Here is a 20,205-nt window from a genome sequence, read left to right as displayed (position 1 = left end):
TTGTGGGTGAATCCACAAATGTGATTTCTAAGTAGAAAGCTAAAAATGTGATTAATAAGTTGGACTTGATCATAACTATTTATAAGTTGAGGTTGATAAAAAATTATAAAACATGCTTAATTATGATTTATTTGACAATTAAACACTTTAATTTGAAATATATAAATACTTTACTTTGTGAGGTAGACATTCCAACTTATAAAATAGTGTTCAAAATTTATTTCATGTCAATAAAAATGTCGATAAGATCTAATAAAAATGAATTGAAGTGTTTAGTTTTTAATTGAGACGAGACCAATTAAGTGATGTTTGGGCCAATATGAACAACTTTAAACTAAAAAAAAGGAGCCAATCTGATTAAAAAGTAAAATATTGTGGACTATGACTAATATACTTTCTCCCTTAGCTGCAATACGCACTCACTCCTTCGTCTCAGTTCTACTGCACTCTCATCGTTTTCCCCCATTTTCGTCTGAAACTCGACTTCTCAAGCAGCACAAGCCTATTTCCTGCAGACCCTTTTGGCTCAACAAGTAAATTTTATTTCTATCTATCTTTATTTTGCTAATATTTACTCAAATCTTCGTATAGTTGTACTGATTCTGACTTGATTACATTCAGTGATTTCAGATTGCATTTAGCAAGTTTTCACTTTGTAGAACCATCTGATTCTTTATTTGAGGGTATGGGGTCTTTTTCTTGTTGATTTTCTACCATTTCCTTAGCTTATCTTGGATTTTTGTGTATTTTGTGCCATATGGTGCAAAGGTTGACTAGTACTCGGATAAGTGTTGAAAAAGAAAGGAGAAAATGTAGGTTCTCTTTTTTGTCTATCTTGATTATGCTAATATTTGCTCTAATCTTTGTATAATACTGATTCTGTCTTGATTACATTCAGAATTTCAGATACCATTTAGCAAGTTTTCATTTTGCGTACTATCTGATTTTTTCTTTGAGGGAGGGGTTGGGGGGGAGGGAGATTACTGAATCGAAACTTGGATCAAATGTTGATTCTTGTGAATGATTCTGAGAAGATCATATTTTTACTTGAATCGAGTTGTACATTACCAGGAAAAAGATCCCTTTTTTTCATAAAAAAGAAAGAAAACAAAAAGAGGAAGTTCCATTTATCCAATGAGTAGTAGAAAAATCAAAATGATGTAGTATTTAGTTATTCGTTGTTTGAGTTTCTTTCACTACCGGTCTCAAAACTTTCATTAATGAAGTACAAACACTTGTTTGTTTGTTTCTTTGTCACTTACCTCCATCTTGTCATTACATTCTGTAAGCACTCAAGACGGAAAAAATGTGTCCATCATTATTAGACTCCCTTTTCCTGTATATATCAGAGCTGGGGAGGGATAGAGAGGGGGTCTACAGTTTCCTGATATTGTTTTTTTGATTGGAAACTAACATTTCCTTGATCCTTGTGAACTTCTCTATATTAATTGGTCTTCTTTTTTTGTGCTTGATTACTAGACAAAGTTTCTCAGTTTTCTCCAAAATGGATAGTGTGGGAGCCAGCTCTCCTAAAGAATTTCCTTTGGGATTGGATGCGAGTTTAGAAGAAGAATACTCTTCTCAATCTAGTTTGCTCCAAGATTTCACTAGTATCCCCACCATTGACAAGGCATGGACTTTCACATCTGACGGTGGTATGATTTCTTTACTTCTTTATTCTCTTTTTTTTGGTAGATAAACTATAGTTAATCTTACCTGGAGAATAAAGAATTGCGTAGTACTAATTAAATTCTTGCCTTCCCGCTTAATATATTATGCTTATTCTTTAACTGCTGCTAGTTTGTAACCCTTTTTCTACCTTTCAAGGTTCCCAGGGTATGTTCTCGATGAGCCAACCAAATCTCCTAGCCAACAAGAAGAGGAGATACATATTACCTTGTCATATTTCAAAAGAAAGCACAAATGCTGTAAGCTTTCAATGGGCTGCATTCCCTATTGAGATGTCCAATGTGTCTATGATGATTCCATCACCTTCAGGTTCAAAGCTTCTTGTAGTTAGAAATCCTGAAAATGATTCTCCGACCAAGTTTGAAATTTGGGGTCCATCTTTGGTGGAAAAGGAGTTTTATGTTCCTGCTTCTGCCCACGGCTCTGTATATTCAGATGGATGGTAGTTATTATATGAACTAAACATCACTTTACTTACCTCACATCCCCATTCATAGACTCAATGTGTGTTACTATTTGATAATGCAGGTTTGAGGGAATATCATGGAACAGTGATGAAACTCTTATTGCTTATGTCGCTGAGGAGCCGGCTCCCTCGAAGCCTACATTTACTACTTTTGGTTATAAGAAAGATAATTCTACAGATAAGGAATGTGGGAGCTGGAAAGGTCAAGGGGACTGGGAAGAGGAGTGGGGGGAAACCTATGCTGGAAAAAGACAACCTGCTCTTTTCATCATTGATGTCAACAGGTTTGAAAATTTACTATATTTTCTTATATCAGACTGGTAACAGGATCGAGTTCTGATGTCTTGGATAGAAACCCTAAATATAAATTTGTGCAGTGGAGTAGTACGTCCTGTTGAAGGAATCGGAAAGTCACTGAGTGTCGGACAAGTTGTATGGGCTCCATCCCGTGAAGGCCTTGAACAATATCTGGTTTTTGTCGGGTGGCCATCAGATAATAGAAAGTTGGGCATAAAATATTGCTATAACAGGCCTTGTGCCTTGTATGCTGTTAAAGCTCCATTTTCAAAGGTAGAGGTCCATCAATCTGGGTAAGTAACTTGCTAGTTGTCAGAAACGAACATGTTATGGATTAACTACATTTGTTACTGCATGAATGTAGTACATAGGGGACTAATTTAGTGGAGAATTCCCTTATATTTGATTTATGCTGTTTTTGTAGTCTCAATTGACTTTTTGTCACTTTCAGAACTAATGCAGCCAACGATGTATCTCCAATCAAGCTGACACAAAGCATAAGTAGTGCTTTCTTTCCTCGTTTCAGGTTTGTCTTGAATTACTTGTCTGACCAACTCCCTCCCCTGGTCCCCAGAGTAAAATGGAGTGAAAGAAAAAAAAAGGAGAAAGGAGATGTGTTGATGAAGAATTCATTCCCCTAATTCCTTCTCTATAAGATAACGTTTGAATAACATTAGTTGGTTCCGTGTAAGGAATCTTGCATCTTCTCGTGTCTTTTAACTGCTGTGGCTAGTTTGTTTGATAAAATGGAACTAACTAGTCTTTCCAAAAAAAACTTGCAGCCCGGATGGAAAATTGCTTATTTTTTTGTCTGCTAGAAGTTCAGTAGATTCTTGGGCACATTCTGCAACTGATTCACTTCATAAGATTGATTGGTCATTCAGCGGAAAGCCAACTCCAGATGTTACAATTGTTGATGTGGTACACTCAGTTTTTGTGATTCTGATTACTTGCATCAGCACTTTGAGGCTAGTTATTATTAGCCATTTTAGAAGTACTATTTACTTTTTTATTGATTCCGAGCTTTGAGCCAAGGGTCTATCGGCAACAGCCCCTCTAACTCTGAGGTAGGGGTAGGGTTTGCGTACACTCTACCCTCCCCAGATTGCACATTGTGGGACTACACTATGTGTGTTGTTGTATTGATTCCAAGCTTTATCCTACAGTCAGCACACCTGTTCATGCTGTAAGTGGCAACTGCAGGTTCCTATTGTGATGTGTCCTGAAGATGGTTGCTTCCCTGGCCTTTACTGCTTTAGTGTTCTTAGTAGACCTTGGCTTTCCGATGGATATACTATGATTTTATCTTCTATCTGGGGCAGCACACAAGTAATAATTTCAGTAAATGTGATAAGGTAACCAAATATTTTGCTGCTCAAGCATGAATTCTTTTTCTGTACCAATGAGTTAATAATAGTGAAATTCGTCTTTATCAAAAATAATAGTGGAAACATATCGCGGATCAGCCCTGGAGACTCTAGCTTCTCTTGGAATATGCTTGCACTAGATGGTGACAACATCATAGCTGGTAGGAATCAGTGTTCATACTTTACTTCATATTGGTTCCTATAATAGTATACTTCATATTGGTTTCTATAATAGTATTCCCATTAATCAAAGAATCTGGCATTTTCTTCCGGTTGAAGTTTGTAGTAGTCCCGTTGATGTTCCTGCAATCAAGTATGGTTCCCTTGCTCGTAAGGCCTCCGTGGAGACCTCATGGAGTTGGTTAGATATTTCAAGCCCCATATCTAGATGCTCTGAAAAGGTCAGTCTGTTTTTCGTTGTTTCTTTTGTTTTCCTTTATTATAATTCCATCTTAGTTTGTTCTATTTGGCATTTTCTTGTTAGGAAGGCTTTCTGAATTTAAATGTTCCCAACAATGCTCACAGGTTACATCTTTGCTGTCTTCGCGCCAATTTAGTATTATGAGGATTCCCGTCAGGGATATCTCTGAGAACCTTACTAAAGGTAAGAACCCCGTTGAGCTTTGAGGGGAGTTCTATAAATTCATGGATCAACACATGATTGTGACCTCTTATGCTATCCGCAGATCAATAGATGCTTGAATCCTTCTAGATTACTAATCTCTGCTGTTTCTACTATGATCTTCAATGAGTTTTATTCTTGTTAGGTGCCAGCAAGCCATATGAGGCAATCTTTGTATCCTCCAAGACTCAGAGTTGTAACGTGTGTGATCCGCTGATTGTAGTCCTTCACGGGGGTCCTCATTCTGTTTCATTGTCAAGCTTCTCAAAGTCCTTGGCTTTCCTTTCTTCACTTGGTTATAGCTTGTTGATTGTAAATTATAGGTAACCAACATAACTGACTTCTTTCTTCATGCCTCTGTTAATTCAAATGGTTATTGAAATATAACACCAACTGTGAAATACTAGTAATGTATATGAGATGCTACACTAATATTATAGGTCGTGCATATATATTGGACATCCGTATATATATATATTTTAGATATAAAATCTCTGAATATCTTGTTTGCTGTATTTTATTTTTTGGGTAAGGAGCAGTAATTGCTTTGAATTTTGATTAAGCACTTTTTTATTTAATCTCCTTCTCACAGAGGCTCCTTGGGTTTTGGGGAGGAAGCAGTACAATCTCTTCCTGGGAAAATTGGATCACAGGTACTTGTTTGCCGTCTTTTCGTTTTCTTTCCCTTGAAAAGATTTCTTCCTTAATTTTGTTTAGGCTTGAATGGTTTTGTTATATGAAATACAATTCCTTCTTTTTCATAATAATTCTATTAAGCATTTGGAACCTAAGAGTGTTCTTCCTCTTTTTTCCCTAATCTGCAGGATGTTAATGATGTGCTTGCTGCTATAGATCATGTCATTGAAAAGGGACTTGCAGATCCATCTAAAATATCTGTGCTCGGCGGTTCCCATGGTGGATTTTTGACAACTCATTTGATTGGCCAGGTCTACCAATTTCCTAATATGCCACCATCTTTATGGTTCCTATGTACCCATTTTTCTCAACTTTTGGTCCTTCAAGGCTTTGTTCAACAAACATTTGTGGCCCTTAATAAGGGAAGCTGGACAAGCTTGTCTTTCTTAACGACTATTGCTTGACAGTTCTGCTACTATTTCTGCAGGCACCAGATAAGTTTGCAGCAGCAGTTGCAAGGAACCCTGTCTGCAACCTCGCTTTGATGGTTGGTACATCGGATATACCTGATTGGTGCTACGCAGAGACATTTGGAGAAGAGGGAAAAACAAATTTTACAGAGGCTACTTCATCTGAACACCTTGATGCCTTTTACAGAAAATCACCAATTTTACACGTCTCCAAGGTATGCGCCTCTATTAAATCTGGATTCGACAGTCATTCCATTTTAAGCACTGTCTTTCTGTTAGTTCTCTAGAAAGGCCTATGTTTAAATTGCAGAATAGACTGAAGTTATAAGTCATGCTAGATTTCAAGGATCACAGATCCTGTTACAATCAAACCTCAGTATAATGGTGTCATTTGTCCGGATATTTTTTGGCTGCTATAGAGAACTGATGTTATAGCAAACATATAATATAACATAACATTACCTGATACCTGTTGTTAGTGGGAGGTGACAAGTATCCATGGAATTAGTCGATGTGTGTGAAAGTTGGCCCGGACACCACGGTTATCAAAAATAAAAAATAGAACGTAACATGCCCTGGGTAGTGAAATGTTGTTATAAAGGATGACTGTTAGACGTGTGAATCTGTTAGGAATGCATCTCTAGCATCTTATGCTTGCCAATTTTGCAGGTCAGAACTCCTACGCTTTTCTTGCTAGGTGCTAAGGACCTCCGTGTACCAATGTCTACTGGGTTGCAAGTGAGATTTCTTATAATCTATGATCTTTCTTGTTTCTTGTTTTATTTGTTGAACATAAGTTTTCATTCTTAAATGTGAACGGTATGAGCAAGTTCACAATTATGAATATCCATCATGATTCCATATCATCTTTCCTAGTTGCACCTTTTATTGGTTATGTATGTCTGCTGATACATAGTCTATACTTACCTTTTGATTCTCTTTGAACAACTATGCATCCATCCATAAACAATGAAAAAAGTAAAAGAAATACAGATCCATCCAAAACACGACAATATCTTTGTGAAGTCTAATTGTTGGCTCTATTTGTAAGGCAACCTTCAACCTTTGTATTTACTAATGAACTGTAGTAGCCAATCATCTGTGGACCAAAAATGTTTTGTCTGCCAATGCCAATCGGCAATATGAATCAATGAACCACGTAAATCTGTGAGATGAAGGCGGGTTACTTATTGTCTATACACCAATAATGCTAATATGGTCTAATGGAACCATTACATTACTATTTGTCCCGGCTTAATGACTAATGGCGTTTTTAACTTATGGTTTTATTTCAATACGATGTATAACTCAAGTATGCCTTTCACTCTTATTGTGTGCAGTATGCACGCGCATTGAAGGAGAAAGGAGGAGTGGAAGTTAAAGTCATCATGTTCCCTGAGGACACTCATGCACTCGATAGGTAAACTGGTCTCATGCTATGTTACTCGGAATCTCCACAATGATGTTGAATCCGCGCGGATGCTCCAAAAGTGCACTGACTTTTGGAAGATCCGACATGGAACCATCGGCATTTTTGAAGCGTCCGAGCAACATAAGATTTTACTTCACTTTAATGTTGTGAACTTACACATACACATCTGTTTTGCAGACCACAATCTGATTTTGAAAGCTTTCTGAACATTGGAGTGTGGTTTAAGAAGTACTGCAAATAGATTCATGTCTTAACCAAAAGTCACAATCCAACTTGAAGACGGGAGATTTGGTTTTGTAGTCCATTTATGACCCTTTTCACAGGAGATCAGTAAAAAATAAACACAGGACATGAGATTCGTGGGGTCGGTTTTTTCTATTCAAATTGTAAGTGGTCATAAGAGATCGTTTCCTTTGTAAAGACCCGACTCCTCTGATATCAGTCACTAGTCAGAATGATTTATTGTACATCACAATTTACTAAATTGTTAAATTGATCTCTTTTATCTAATTCTAATGTTACAAAAAAAAAGGATCTTTGTGTCATAATACTTGTGCAACTCAAATTAATGATGTAAATCAAGTAAAAAATGTATGGGCTATTAATTTGGAATCCTTGTTTAAATTTCTATTGTAAATGACAAGTATACGGGTTGTTAGGATGAGATAAATAAGAATATCTCATTTTTTAGTACAAATGATGGAATAAAATAATTTCGTGATTAGCTAATATCTCAAATCAATCATGAAATAAAGTTAATTTCAAATTCTATTTCGAGATTATTATCCTTATCCTACGTATCAAACAACTCCGTAATTGTGTAGTAGCGTCTAGTGGTAGAGTTCTTAATATAATTGACATAAAGAAAATGATTAATTTTTTCTTTTATTCTTCTTTAAGCCAATAAAATATAAAATAAATTAATATAAGTCTCAAAATAAAAGAAATAAAAAATAAAAGTCGCCGTCTGTGGGGATCGAACCCACGACCACGTGGTTAAAAGCCACGCGCTCTACCACTGAGCTAAGACGGCTTGTGTTTTTGTTATTTTCTTTAATTTAATAAGTTATAATGATAGTACTGTTTTAATGACAATGATGATCGATGGCGGCGGAGATTAGGATGGTGGTGATTGATGACAGTGATGTTTATGATGGTGATGATTAGTGGTGGCAGTGACTGCAATGGCGGTAATTGGTGGTAGCAATGGTTGTGATGGCTATAAATGGTCGCAGTGGTGGTCTTGATGGTGCTGGTTCTGATAAAGTGAGTGGACTCAATCCCTTTCTTTTGAAAATTATAATGTGCAAATCGGATAGCAACTTCTAATACCTTATCCTTGTTGAAATATAAAGACCATCACAAATATTTTCAAGTAGGTGTAAACATTGATTGTAAATAACTTTTTCTATCTTATGGAGACTAAACACTTACATATTGATCCTATCACCCTTTTGATAAAGAAGTTGAAGTGTTTTTTTTACAACTTTCTATACAATAAAAAGAAAGTTATTCACACTTGATGTTTATATCAACTCAATAAATAATTGTATGTGTTTACATACTCTTATATTGCTTTATCATGATTAATCCTTATGTATTCATACCTTATCAAATCACTTGAGTATGATAAATTGACATAATTTGATGTAAATTATAGCAAGTATGCCAATAATATCCTAAGAAAATATGAACCCTTAAGTTTGAGCAGGTTAATAATCTTTCTATTTATTAATTCAACTCATTTTAATTCAGGTAAAAAAATAATTAAAGAAAAAGATTGATTTCATAGTTTCAAACATATCTTTGTTCTAGCCTAAAATCATATATCAAATTAACATACTCATTTCTTATATAAAGGAACTAGCGAAAACATATTTGCAACTAAAAATCAAGAAGAGGATTTTATTTACAAAATATTATTCAAAAATAAATAAAAAATCTTAACAACCAACAAGAACAACATGCCTATACATTCAAAAATATCAGAGAGCAAACTCGTAAGAAGCGTCTTCTGCTATAGTGGATTGAGCGTCAAGATCTAAAAATGAAGAAAGTCATAAGAAGCACTTCCCAATATAATGGATCAATATTAAGCTCGAAGAATGAAGAAACTCGTAGGAAACATTTCCTACTATATATAGTGGACTAGTGTCAAGCTCTAGGAACGAAGGAACTCGTAGGAAATACCTCATAATGGATCGATTTCAAGCTCTAAGAATGAAGAAACAAGAACTCGTAAGAAGCGCTTCCCCACTTAATGTACCCTATGTGAGGTGAATTCATCATAAACCTCCTCTACTATACTGAACCTTAACGTAATATGAATTTAGATTAATTGAATCAAAACTAGTGAATTTCGTTAAGAGTCCTCCACCTTTCCCATCAAGACTCGTCATTGTACCATGAAACTACAAATATCATTCATCCCGAATTTCAATTCCTCCCATTGAGAATCATCAAATTCCAATCCTCCATTATTAACAACCTTAACTTCAACCAACAACAACTCCATTGCCACCTCCAAAATTTCCACCATTAAAACAACTCTCCCTTTAACCAACTCAATTCCCTTTCCCTTCCCTCTTTCAACTCTATACCCTCCTTCTTCTCCAATTTTCATCACCTTCTCTTCAACCTCCTCAATTCGAGTATTCGTCGTAAACTTCATCTCTCTCTTGCTCAAATCGCTCTCGAATAACCTCGATAAATTCAACCCTGATGACATTGATATTATGTCAAATGCATTTATCCCGCCCAAATTTGTACGATTTTTTTCGAACACACAATCGCTTGATTTTTGTTGTTGATTCGATTTCTTAAACCATGAAAGCTTCATTAGTTGCTCAATACTTAATCTAGTACTCGGATTTGGATCGAGTAACTTGTTAATTACACTCCGAGCTGATTTTGAAACCCAATTAGGGAATCGAAAATCGCGACGATGTATTGCACGGTACATGTTTGATAAATTGCCAGAATCAAATGGAAGATATCCAGATAGAAATGCAAATAGAATTACCCCACAAGACCATGAATCCGCCTTTTCGCCATTGTATCCCTTTCTGTATGCTACCTCTGGAGCTGTATAACCTGGTGTACCGCAAGCTGTATGAAGGAGACCGTTTTTCAGCTGTTCAGGCAAGGCGGAGAGCCCGAAATCGGAGATTTTGAGGTTGTTATTTTGATCAAGAAGAATGTTTTGAGGTTTGATATCGCGATGAGTAACGCCATTTTGATGGCAGTAATGGAGAGCGGAGACTAATTGGTGGAAGTAGAAACGAGCAGTGGAATCAGAGAACCGTCCATGACGGATAAGCTTAGCATGGAGATCGCCTCTGGAGGCGATCTCCATGACAAGGTAGATTTTGGATTTCGTAGCCATTACTTCATTGAGTTTTATTATGTTGGGATGATTAAGACGGGACATGGCGGAGATTTCACGTATGATTCGGGGCTCCATTGAGACATCGGTGCCAATGATCGATTTTTTATCGATAACTTTGATGGCGATATTTGTGTTATCGTCTAAACAAAGGCCGTGGTAGACTTTAGCAAAGCTACCACGGCCTAAAAAACGGCCAAGTTGGTACTTGCCGAGAATGATGGGTCCGTTTCCGGCTCCACTTCCGTTGGTGCTGGTGGTTCGTCTGATTCTCGTGGCGGAGGAGGGTGGTTGGGTGCATTTCGCCTCCATGCTTGCGATCGCGGATGGAGGAGGAGGAGGGGGGAAATGGGTGGTTATATAGGAGGAAATGATCACTTTGAGTGAGAGGCTTGGCTGGACCTCAGTTGTTTTACTTTGCTTGGTATTCAAGTCGATCGTTACGTAAAATGAACATTTTCATCGTTATATAATAATGAAAAACTTCAGCAATAAATTTGAACTTACAAATATTTCATAATGTATCGTATTTGTGGAAAAGATAGATAGTACTTTTCGTTACGTCATACACATAAGTAATAGTCTTAACGAGAAGAAAAAGGTAACGAGACAATCACACTAAATTGATCGTCACATAAAATGGAATAGTTTCTCATTACAAATGGATTTGACAATACAACACGATAAATAAATAAATAAATAAGTAGGATGTACATATCTTACATCTATCTTTGTGGGATAGAGAGACAGTTTCTAATAAATTCTCGATTAAAAAAACGTATTCGACGCAGGTTTATGAGAAAAAATAAGACTGATGTATCAATAAAAAATTATAAACTTTAATTCATATTGGAACAACTTGTCATTTCTTACAAAAGAAAAAAGATATGAACTATTTCTTAATAGTAGTAAATAGAACACATGAGGATTTAATTTTAATTTCAATTTTCTTTTGATTACTTTAACTTAGAAAAATCTCATATATATCTTCTTATGGATCTGCATATATAAATATTGTCCACTTCCATATAGTAAATTAATTATTAAAATTAATTAATCATCAAAGTTATACAATGGATTTTTTTTTCTAGATTCTTTAAAAGCTTTCACTTTCACTTTTTTTTTTTAATGAAGATATCACCAGCTTTTTATATAGGAAGTGGTTGGCAGATAAGCAAATGGACCTTTCTTTTTTCTTGTGTTAATTGGTGTTTATTGATTCAATTAATTTAAAATTCACATTGTATATGATGTTCTAAAGAAAAAAAGAGATCGTTATTAAAGATTTTTTCATTTTCAGTGCATAAATTTGAGACCTTTATTTAAGAATTTCATTTATCTTATCGTATCTTATTAACTCGAGCAATTCATATTTGTATCGTATAGGACACAATAAAAAGAGGAAGTCCTTATTAACTCAAGACACAAACCTGATCTTTAGTTAAAAATGAAAGATCTTATTTATTTCGTCATATCCTAGATGATTCTTTCAGCAAATTTAGTTTAAGTCATCCGTTATTTGTACCAATTGATTCGAAAATTTAGATTCACACTATATATAGACACATTAACACAAGAAAGTATTCCCTAGGTATAAACCTAAAACCTCTAATTAAAGAGGAAGAAATATCATTTATTATCTCATCACACATCCAATTTTATATTCAAGCATGCATTTGTAAATAGGCCAAAAATGGTTATGCCAATGTAGACTATCTATATTATACTTTCTTAAATCGTGTGCTACCCTTTATCGACTTTATGATAAATACGAAATACTTTATACACCGATCTGTTTTTCACTCGAATGATTCCTTTAGATATTTTATCAAGTAGAAACAAATAAACATGCACCACCTTTTGCATGACTTTACAAGATATTTTGAATTAGCACTATATGAAAGCTTTTAGTAATGGTCAAAGTCTTGAGAGAAACGCTATTGCTTCTTTTTTTACTTTATGTAAGTCACAAGATGCATGCTATCCCATTTTGTTCTTTTTATTAGATTCGAAATAAACTATCTAATATAATAAATATTTTTTAAAAAAGAAATATAAGATTAAAATTATTAAACTTTATCAAGTTCCTATAATTGATATTGTAAATCCCCCCCCCCCCGTCGTAGGAAACTCTACACTATTGATACAAGTTTAGCATTATAGACACATGATGAAACAAAATGGGCAAGGTAACATATAGATGTTAGAAAAAATTATGTCGGAAAATTATATGATGTACATAAATAAATTTCTGTAATATGCAATTGATTTGAAGGGGTATATAATTGACCCCTTTACCTAAAAATTATAGTGTTAGATATAAAAAAAATTGTGCAACACACAAACATACTTAGTTATTCTTCATTTTTTGAAGCTTTTTGTGTTATTTATAATCGTGCTCTACTAAGTTGGGAAGAAATGTGTAATGAATCGACCAATTGCTCATCAATTATTTTGAATTTAGTACTCTAAAATGTAGAAGCGTGTAAGTTAGTATTGATCGAGACAAAATAATAATAATTGTAAACTCGTTAGATATGAACAAAAAAATATCTAGATTCATGATATATTAGAACTTTTACAAAAAGCGAATTCATATTCACTACTTTTAAAATTAGTACTATATTTTTTTTTTAACTTGGGACATATAGATATAACATCTTTTGGTGACTCTCAAGGGTCACCATTATATATGTCAATTATATTAAAGTGTACTAACTATTGTCTTTGTCTTCATTAAGCTTGTTATAATCACACCTAACCCAATAATTTTCTACATATTAAAGAACATATTCTTGACATTGATAGGTAAATCTAATCATGTTTGTTTTATTGGCCAAAATGGCCACTTCCTTCAATGAATAATTTATATTTACCACCAATAGTTGCTTTAATATAAATAGGATTTCCACATAATCAAGAAGTTACATATTCGAGACCTATACATGAAAAACATCATGATAAGAGTGTTTTCATTATTAATAAACTTAAAATGGGACAAATCAGGATTAGTTGATACCCAAAGCAAATATCAGACATCAAATAAGAAATAAATAAAGGGAAAAATGCCATAAATTTTAATCTAAATACAACCCTAACCAATTAAGATATTTGTCTTAGTAAGCATTGAAATATTTTTTCCAATAAACTTATCAAATTAAATGTGGGAAATTCATGACATATGAGAGACGAGACAAATTCATTATTTAAAATCTAAAAAGTTCTTTACACTGAACTTATTAAACTTTTGAAATTATACATTTATAATATAAATAATTTATCTATGTTGTGAACCGAAATATTGTATCTGATTGACATAGCAAATAATGTAAGTTTACACTGCAAATAACCACTTTTTAGCTCCTATAATTAAAAAGTCATTTTAATACATTTCCAAATTCCACAAATCAAATTCTTAGGAGATTATCATAGAATTTCACCCATGGAATTAGTACTCCATAGCCAATGGCTATTATTTAAAAAATAATACTGTGGAAGTGTCTATTTTTACAATAGAATTCCATTGGGCCACTCATGTTAACTTACTGAATTTCAGGCCTAGGGCCCAATAGGGCAACAAGGCATGATTGGGAATGGGTGGGTAGGATTATGGCCCAACCCAATGAATTATAATTCGAATTTAAGTGATATACACTAATATATATATATAAGGATTAATTAATAAAATCATGATTAATAAAATAAAACACTAATATCAAGTGTTTTATTTTCTGTATTGAGAATAAGATATAAGGTAAAGTTTAAAATATGTTCAATTCTTACACTAAATAAAATCGAAAGGTCGTTGATGATTGGTTAGAGGGAAAATAAAAGATCAATTTTGTATTTTGGTGTTGAGTCCATGTATTTTCAAATCATGTTTTATTGGGAACAAAATAATATCCAATTGATGTATCAAGTAAGTTAAAGTACATGTTAAATAAGTTATTGTAACATTTTGAGAAAAATATATTGTCAAACGCATATAATTTAAATCATTTATTCTCCTATTTTCTTTTGTTGATTTTTCACTAAGTTCTTGAAAATACTCGAATTGCATGATAAACACGAATGAGTATCAAAATCTCAAATTTCGAATGTTAGATTATAACATGTCAGAAACAACTTCTTTATTGTATAACAGTAAGATTCACTCCTTCTCCAAACTTCTCTTATGAGATTATATTTGGATATGTTATTATTATTATTATTATTGTATTGAATTATGACATGTTACGTGTCAGGTAAACGCTTAGTCGCTCAATAATTTCATGTAAGCATTTCTTCTTTTCCTTCGTCTTTTCCTCCCAACTATTTTCTTTTTCTTTTTCCCAACTATGTAGTCATCCCTATCAATTATATAATGGTGCTAAATGGATAAGAGTAAAGAATTCAAGTAATTAAAACAATAACGAAAATAAATACGTGTATTTTCGTGTGGATTTAAATTCTTGTCTACCACTTCAAACAGATAAGAAGTATATTTTAAAGCATATATATATTTGGTCACCTAAGTTCACCAAAAATAGTAATTTCCTATCCATTTTTTTTCAAGTCCAAACTATAACTATTGTATAAACATTGACCTTTTTGCCAAGGGCCTATGAATATTTTTTATTTTATTTTTTGTGATCTTAATATTTTTAGCCAGTCGAAAAAACCTTTGACTTGTCTATCGAAGCCTAAGGGGGGAATTGCGGCAATCCCTTACGTAATAGTTTGTAATTATCGTGGGTATATACTCAATTCGATGTATAATAAATGTATATATAAAGTATACACATTGATTGTGTATAGATTATCCAGTGATTATACATTGTATTTCCTTGCATACTGGGGAGGTAAAATATATGCATATCTTACTCTAATTTTTTAGATAGAAAAATTGTATTCAATATATCATCAACTCGAAGGAAGTTATCAAAGCAGGATTAAAGGAAAACAATATTGATAACAAATTGAAATGACAAAATAAACAAAGTAAATGAAACAATAATAGTAATAAGAAATGAATAATATATAAGATGTTGTGTGAACACTACTAATTAAGGAGAAGATGAGTAGAGGATCGACTAAGCCCCTGCCTCTCCTCATAAAAGTAGGATAATTAATGCTCGACTATCTGCTATTCTTCTATTCTAATTCACGACCTTTATACTTTAACCTATATATCTAGGGTTTTCATGTCCTTAGTAAGTTGTAGATGAGCCATATTCTGTCTAATCATATCCCCTTGGCTCTTTTTCGGCCTACCTCTAACTTTCCTAAAATTTGTTATGGCCAAAATCACACCTCCTTACTAGTACATCCGCGCACCTCCTTTTTAACATATTTGAACCATCTCAGCCTTATTTCCTTCATTTTGTTCATCATAGAGACCACTTTTTGATTAAGAACGGAGAAATTTCAATCGTACCTACTTATATACTACACTTATTCTTGTGTGAGATATGGAATGACATGAATGTTTCAAAATTGGATTTCAAGTTGGGTGGTGATATTGTTGGGCAGCTACTGATATATAAATATTTACAACAAGAAATCATGCACAATTTGTTTGTTTGTTCATCCAACTTCTTTCCCCCTACTTTAAAATAAAAATAAAAATAAAAATAAACAAAGAATAATTTAATAAAATGCAGTTGACTTTAATGTGTGATTGGCAAATAAGAATTGATTTTGAAATGATATCTTTAATTTGAAGTTTGCTAGTCAAATAATGTTAACATTTTTATATGTATTTTCTAAACTTGGGATCTTTAATTCTTTTATGGGCATTATAATCTTTAGTAATTACGAAGGCATGGACGATGTATATATTTTTTTTATGAACTTTAATTTCTTTCATATTTATTGTTTATGTCAATGCATGTTACAAGCTGAGATCTGTTTGAACGCGGTTTAATAAATTTTTCGGTAGGAAAAAGTTATATCATATACATAAATATAAATATAGAGAAAATTAAATTTTCTTGACGCAAAAAAGAAAACTCGTAAAGTAGTGAGAGAAGTAACTCAAAATTACTTCAAAGGACATATTATATTAAAGCTATCTTAGAACAAAACTTTCTACTTAAATTTGAATTCAAATATCAATCAAATAAGGAGCTAAGGAAGGTTAGTAATCGTACCAAAAAGTTCACTATTTGCATGACTCAAAATTGAAACTTCATTTTAATCATAGTGCGTAGCGTAACACATTATTTATATATTTGTAAGCTATTATTTGAATTTTGTCCCTATAAATGAAAATTGTACAAACATATAGTCTTCATAAATAACCCTTTCACGCGATATTAGATTCACATCTAATGTTTGCTCATATAGGACATGCATACTTACTCTTACTGATAAATTTTTAATCACACGTAATCTAATATTTTCTTAAAATAAGATTTTCAGTTTGCTCAATATTATTGATACGTGAGATATAAGATGATGTGAACCAATAATGGATTGCAAGTTGGGTGGTGATTGTTGGGGAGCTACTGATATATATAAGATTTATATCAAGAAATTAATTATGATAAAAATAGAATTTATTTGATTTAAAATGCTGACATTTTTTGGTCAAAGATTACTGTCAACAAGTTCTTTATTTTCATATGTATTTTTTGAGCTTCATTTATGGGGTTTCCTTTAATATGAAGTCAAGGGATTCTGAATTATGTAATTTTTATATGTATTTTCTAAACTTGGGATCTTTAATTTTTTTATGGGCATTTTTTCTTTAATAATTACGAACGCATGGACGATGTATATATTTTTTATGAACTTTACTTTCTTTCATATTTATTGTTTCTGTCCATGCATGTTACAAGCTGAGATCTGTTTGAACGCGGTTTAATAAATTTTTCGGTAGGAAAATGTTATAATAGAGAGAAATTGAATTTTCTTGCTGTAAAAAGAACTCGTATTAACTGAAATAGTTATATTAAAGCTATCTTAGAGCAAACTTTCTATATAAAAAATTGAATTTGAATAACGATCAAATAAGGCACTAAGGAAGGTTAGTAATTGTACGTACCAAAAAGTTTACTATTTACGTGACTCAAAATTGAAACTTCTTATTAATTAAGGATAAAGAAATTTTTAATTATCATGCATACCACGCAACTGATTTAAATGTTATTTTTGTAAGCTATCATATAAATTTGTCCCTATAAATGAAAATTGTTCAAATATATCGTGAAATAACTCTTTCGGACGACGTTAGATTGCTCATTTATGACATGTATGATTACGTTTACCGATAAAATATTAGATTGTCATCTAATATTATTTTAATATTTTCTTAAGATAAGATTTTCAGTGTGCTCAATATTATTGATGTGCGAGATATAAGATGATGTGAACCAATATTGGATTACAAGTTGGGTGGGCAATCATGGTTCCTTTGTTTAATATTTGATATCTTTTAAGAATTATACAAATAATATATCGAGTTTTGTTGATGACCACAGGTTTCGGTGACCCATTTTTTATATCATGTTCTATCTAATCACCTCCCTTTTAGTGTTTATTCAGCCTACTTTTACCTTTTCTAAAATCTGTTATAGCCAACTTCTCACACCTCCTCATTGGTACATCTACGCACTTCATCTTCACATGTTTGAACCATCTCGATCTTACTTTCTTCATTTTGTTCGCCACAAAGACTTTTTTGACTAAAAATAAAGAAATTTCAATCGTACGTACTTACCATACTCATTCATGTGTGAGATATGGAATGACATGCATGTTTCAAAATTGGATTGCAAGTTGGGTGGTGATATTGTTGGGCAGCTACTGATATATAAATATTTACAACAAGAAATCATGCACAATTTGTTTAATTTGTTTGTTCATCAAACTTCTTGCCCCCTACTTTAAAACCAAAATATAAATAAACAAATAATAATTTAATAAAATGCAGTTGACTTTAATATGTGATTGACAAATAAGAATTGATTTTGAAATGACATCTTTAATTTGAAGTTGCTAGTCAAATATTGTTGACAATATTTTTATATGTATTTTCTAAACTTGGGATCTTTAATTTTTTTATGGGCATTTTTTCTTTAATAATTACGAACGCATGGACGATGTATATATTTTTTATGAACTTTACTTTCTTTCATATTTATTGTTTCTGTCCATGCATGTTACAAGCTGAGATCTGTTTGAACGCGGTTTAATAAATTTTTCGGTAGGAAAAAGTTATATCATATACATAAATATAAATATAGAGAAAATTAAATTTTCTTGACGCAAAAAAGAAAACTCGTAAAGTAGTGAGAGAAGTAACTCAAAATTACTTCAAAGGACATATTATATTAAAGCTATCTTAGAACAAAACTTTCTACTTAAATTTGAATTCAAATATCAATCAAATAAGGAGCTAAGGAAGGTTAGTAATCGTACCAAAAAGTTCACTATTTGCATGACTCAAAATTGAAACTTCATTTTAATCATAGTGCGTAGCGTAACACATTATTTATATATTTGTAAGCTATTATTTGAATTTTGTCCCTATAAATGAAAATTGTACAAACATATAGTCTTCATAAATAACCCTTTCACGCGATATTAGATTCACATCTAATGTTTGCTCATATAGGACATGCATACTTACTCTTACTGATAAATTTTTAATCACACGTAATCTAATATTTTCTTAAAATAAGATTTTCAGTTTGCTCAATATTATTGATACGTGAGATATAAGATGATGTGAACCAATAATGGATTGCAAGTTGGGTGGTGATTGTTGGGGAGCTACTGATATATATAAGATTTATATCAAGAAATTAATTATGATAAAAATAGAATTTATTTGATTTAAAATGCTGACATTTTTTGGTCAAAGATTACTGTCAACAAGTTCTTTATTTTCATATGTATTTTTTGAGCTTCATTTATGGGGTTTCCTTTAATATGAAGTCAAGGGATTCTGAATTATGTATTTTTTTTTTTAAATTGAAAGAACACGTAAATTTACATTAAATAAATAGCACGTAAAATCGTAACAATTTTTTAAAAGAAATTTCTTGGTTGTAAAATCTCATGTATATTAGTTTATCGATTTCTTGTGTTATCTCTTACTAATTTCTTTTGAAAAAAAATATAACTTAAATAACACTTGAAATGGGCCATAAAATTTATTTTCCCGCTAAAAGCATAGAGATAATCTCCTACGTCCACTTATAATTTGAATAAAAACAAATGACACTACAAAAAAGTGATTTATCTATCGATCTTTCATGTTATTTTTCTGTTGGATTAATCCTATGGAAAGAACCATATAACTCAAATAATATCATGCATAAATAGATAGCCTGGAGGAACAAAAGAACGGTAAACAATAACGGAGAAAAGTATACCATATCTAGAAAGACGGAGCAAATGAGTGAAAGATGTCATGTCATATCATAAACTTGAAGTGGTGATTAACTTCGTCTTTCATGTAAGACAATTAAATGCACCTCAATAAATTGACAAACTTCAACACAAGATAAATAATGCTAGGTATGCAGATAAAATCTCACATTGTCTCACGTAAATAGCCGAAAGTATTGAATATTCTATTGTAAAGCCTTTCTATTTTTAATGAAAAGTCAATGCTTCAAGTCAAATAAAACTTAATATAATCAGTCATTAAATCTATCTTCCTTCAATTTTCAAATTACTAAAATTAAAGAAAAATTTATACACGAAACTTAGTATTATATTTATTTTTTCCCAAGTGGCAAATTAAATGCCATAACAATTAAAAAGTTCGTTGGGGTAGTTGCACCAGCCTGCTGTTCATGCATCCTATAAGTTGTCCAACAAATTCAACATTTTTCCCAACACATTTACA

General features: G+C 32.4%; 2 protein-coding genes and 1 non-coding gene across 5 annotated transcripts; 1 reads left to right on the top strand and 2 right to left on the bottom strand.

Annotated features, from left to right (window-relative positions):
- The first annotated feature begins 353 nt into the window (after nucleotides 1-353).
- On the top strand, nucleotides 354-7,489 carry LOC102595350 (acylamino-acid-releasing enzyme). Of its 3 annotated transcripts, XM_015312654.1 has the most exons (19): nucleotides 442-533; nucleotides 622-683; nucleotides 1,480-1,655; nucleotides 1,828-2,131; nucleotides 2,218-2,439; nucleotides 2,533-2,745; nucleotides 2,904-2,978; nucleotides 3,235-3,373; nucleotides 3,656-3,807; nucleotides 3,898-3,980; nucleotides 4,099-4,220; nucleotides 4,345-4,423; nucleotides 4,587-4,764; nucleotides 5,034-5,094; nucleotides 5,266-5,388; nucleotides 5,565-5,762; nucleotides 6,217-6,285; nucleotides 6,888-6,967; nucleotides 7,157-7,489. In XM_015312654.1, the coding sequence occupies exons 3-19, from the start codon at nucleotides 1,505-1,507 to the stop codon at nucleotides 7,218-7,220; spliced, it is 2,313 nt and encodes a 770-aa protein (XP_015168140.1). In that variant the 5' UTR covers nucleotides 442-533; nucleotides 622-683; nucleotides 1,480-1,504; the 3' UTR covers nucleotides 7,221-7,489. The 3 variants fall into 3 exon arrangements, with proteins under 3 accessions (XP_015168139.1, XP_006356048.1, XP_015168140.1); XM_015312653.1 differs by lacking the exon at nucleotides 622-683 and having other exon boundaries at nucleotides 354-533; nucleotides 1,486-1,655; XM_006355986.2 differs by lacking the exon at nucleotides 622-683 and having other exon boundaries at nucleotides 354-533.
- A 451-nt stretch (nucleotides 7,490-7,940) lies between these two features.
- On the bottom strand, nucleotides 7,941-8,012 carry TRNAK-UUU (transfer RNA lysine (anticodon UUU)). The gene has a single exon. It is a non-coding gene; the product is annotated as a tRNA-Lys (tRNA).
- An 869-nt stretch (nucleotides 8,013-8,881) lies between these two features.
- On the bottom strand, nucleotides 8,882-10,843 carry LOC102595025 (CBL-interacting serine/threonine-protein kinase 7). The gene is given in 2 exon segments (XM_015312652.1): nucleotides 8,882-9,394; nucleotides 9,396-10,843. Coding segments are annotated over 2 exon segments (1,311 nt in total). The 5' UTR covers nucleotides 10,677-10,843; the 3' UTR covers nucleotides 8,882-9,364.
- Between the last annotated feature and the right edge of the window lie 9,362 nt (nucleotides 10,844-20,205).

Source organism: Solanum tuberosum, unplaced genomic scaffold (assembly GCF_000226075.1).
Source record: "Solanum tuberosum cultivar DM 1-3 516 R44 unplaced genomic scaffold, SolTub_3.0 scf00214, whole genome shotgun sequence".
NCBI lineage: Eukaryota > Viridiplantae > Streptophyta > Magnoliopsida > Solanales > Solanaceae > Solanum > Solanum tuberosum.
This window is presented reverse-complemented; position numbering and strand designations above follow the sequence as displayed.

Bases quoted from the DNA above. Each gene is read 5' to 3' on its own strand.
- LOC102595350 (XM_006355986.2), top strand. From the start codon at position 382: ATGACTAATATACTTTCTCCCTTAGCTGCAATACGCACTCACTCCTTC. The intron at 2,132-2,217 runs GTAGTTATTATA...TTGATAATGCAG, and splicing joins TCTGTATATTCAGATGGATG to GTTTGAGGGAATATCATGGA. The intron at 3,981-4,098 runs GTAGGAATCAGT...TTCCGGTTGAAG, and splicing joins TGGTGACAACATCATAGCTG to TTTGTAGTAGTCCCGTTGAT.